The sequence below is a fragment of the Sphaeroforma arctica genome (assembly GCF_001186125.1).
Source record: "Sphaeroforma arctica JP610 unplaced genomic scaffold supercont1.1740, whole genome shotgun sequence".
Lineage (NCBI taxonomy): Eukaryota > Ichthyosporea > Ichthyophonida > Sphaeroforma > Sphaeroforma arctica.
The window spans coordinates 1-2,515 of NW_014038818.1; the positions used below are offsets into that span (position 1 = coordinate 1).

The 2,515-nt window shown below is 42.3% G+C and overlaps 1 protein-coding gene across 1 annotated transcript; it reads right to left on the reverse strand.

Annotated features, from left to right (window-relative positions):
* Positions 1-348: 348 nt before the first annotated feature.
* Positions 349-1,450, reverse strand: SARC_11534 (hypothetical protein; the record flags this gene model as incomplete). Its single annotated transcript, XM_014294375.1, has 3 exons — positions 349-474; positions 524-1,297; positions 1,415-1,450. Coding segments are annotated over 3 exons (936 nt in total), but the record flags the coding sequence as incomplete, so codon positions are not given.
* Between the last annotated feature and the right edge of the window lie 1,065 nt (positions 1,451-2,515).

The window sequence follows — 2,515 nt, forward strand, 5'->3', positions numbered from 1 at the left end:
CATAAATTGTTTAGGAGAAAATGTATTGAACGGCAACGCAAACGAATGAATACCTGAAAGCACTGCGAGTAGCAATGCCCCCGACTGGTTGTACCTCCACTTTCATCGTCCAAGTACTGTCATACACGATCATGTTGTACTTTATTGCCACGTTTTACACACCGGAGAAATATTGGTTCCCTGTATCAAGTCAGGAACCTTTTATATCGCAACGCAAATGAATGAATATTTGAAAGCGCTGGGGGTAGGAGAAGCAATGCCTTCGACTGGATGACATATCGCATTCAATTCATTGTCCAAGTACCGTCATACAAATCATATTGCACTTTATTGCCACGTTTTACACACCGGAGATATATTGTTTCCCTGTATCATGTCGGCTAATGAATATAACGTCTGTATTAAGTCGTGGACAGCATCTAAGGCATCGTCTTGCAACTTCTGGTCGCCAAACTGCGGAGCGAATGTTGATTCCTAAGTGGAAAAGGTTCAAGAGACTATCGCAAATCATCAAAAGGGGTACTACCACAGGGCCGGAGAGTTTGTTCTTCTTAGATGCTAAAAACGTACCAGAGGCCACATTCGCACTGCCTCGATTATACAATGCGTTCGTATACCCAAGCGCACCTTTGTCAACGGGGTGTGAATAGCCAACTAGCTTCAACTGTGGCATGACCATGGACTGTGCCACAAACTTCACAACTGGGTTCAAGTTGCCGATATTAGTGCCAGAAGTCATACCTGGACTGTCAGTTACAATGTGGCATTCGGGGTGCTTTCTCGCAAGTGAGGACATGTACAACGCAGCGATTGCCTTAGTATATGCATAGGCGCCGTTGATGTCACTCTCCAGCGGGTTTTCTCCTGTGAGGTGACTATATACGTCTGCTTTATATGGTTCCTTGAAGACGGTACCCATTGCGCTATAAACCCCACGCGCTGCTTCGCTGCCCGAGTACACCACAACTACATTCTCTGTACGACCGCTGGCAATCAATTCCTCAACAAATACAACATGTCCAATTGTATTCACCAGGTGCATGAGCGGAACGCCCTTTGTGCTATCCTTCCCTGCTATGACACCTCCGGCATTCAGCATCACACCGTTCACTTTCTCCGATGTTAACTTCTGCGCGGCAGCCTTACAGGATTGGACATCTGAAGTATCCAGCACCAGCACCTCAAAGAAATCTGGAGTCTTCTTCGTTTTGGCCACCAGCCGTGCGATGGCGTCTTGCGCTTTACCCTCGCTTCTGCATGCTAGTATTACCTTTTTCACATCGGACTCCTCGGCAAGCTGTCGACAAGTATCAAAGCCCAACCCCGAATTGGCACCAGTCACAACTACAGTGGTTATATTTTTTTAGCTTTTTCAATGTCTAAAATACAGTGATAGGTATATATTGATAGTTACCGTTGTATAAAGTATTCCGAGTGATCCGTCGTACATATTTCAATTTCTTTTATACTCCCTATTTTTAACGTTCATGTGATAATATAGAAGAAAAAAACCCTTTTGAAAAAATAATCAAAAAAGATAATTACAATAGCCTTCTGAAATCAAACATTCAAAACTTCAGAAGGCTATGAAATTTACAAACAAAAATATGGCATTTATTGTATGATCATTGATCAATTGACAGTTGTATATTCAACAAACTTTAGAATGATCGATCAATGGCATTTCCATATCACTAATCAGTAATCACATCCCACATGCAAAATAAATTTTTATATTCAGCCTTCTTTAGACAGTATTATATTTTTAAAAACAAAAAATTAATAATAGGTCTCGATGTTGAAAAACGCATTGCTCTGTCTCCTCACACGTAGGACTCAGGAGTCAGGATCCTCGTTAAAATAAATAATCTCCAACTCCGAGTCTCTGACAGTCTGACTCTTGAGAGTCTGAGTTTGGATTTTGTTTTTTGTCTCTCGACCTTATTAAAAAAAAATACCACATGGCTGATGGCTCCGGTTACTTATGTAAATTCACTAAATATGTGGTATTTTGCTTGTGTGCATGTATGTTGAAAAAAAAAGACACACATTTCATGACCCTAGAGAGAGAAAAGAAAGAAAATATGGCTGAACGGACTAACGTCCGTAGGACCAAATTTTCTAGTAGATTATGTGAAAAATGAAAATCAAAACTCTATCCAAATTCCAGCCCCACAGGCCCACAAGGCTGGCCGGGCCACACTCATACAGTCACAAAACCCCCAAAAACCAGACCGACCCAGAGGCGTAGAGGCTAGAGAGGCCGGCGAGGGTCATTGAACTCATGATCAGTCTGTCAGACTGTCACACACACATTCTCTTCTCTCTCTCTCTTGTCCCACAAGTTCTCTGTGTGTGAACACTGAAGAGTGAACACAAACAACAAGAGAAGAGAGATGGATAGAGAGAATCTCTCTCTCTCTCGACACTATGTATTAACTAGTAAAGAGTGGAGAGAGTGAAGAGAGTGGTGACTCCAGTCTGCTCCCCAGTCAAATCTCAGGCCTCAAATCTG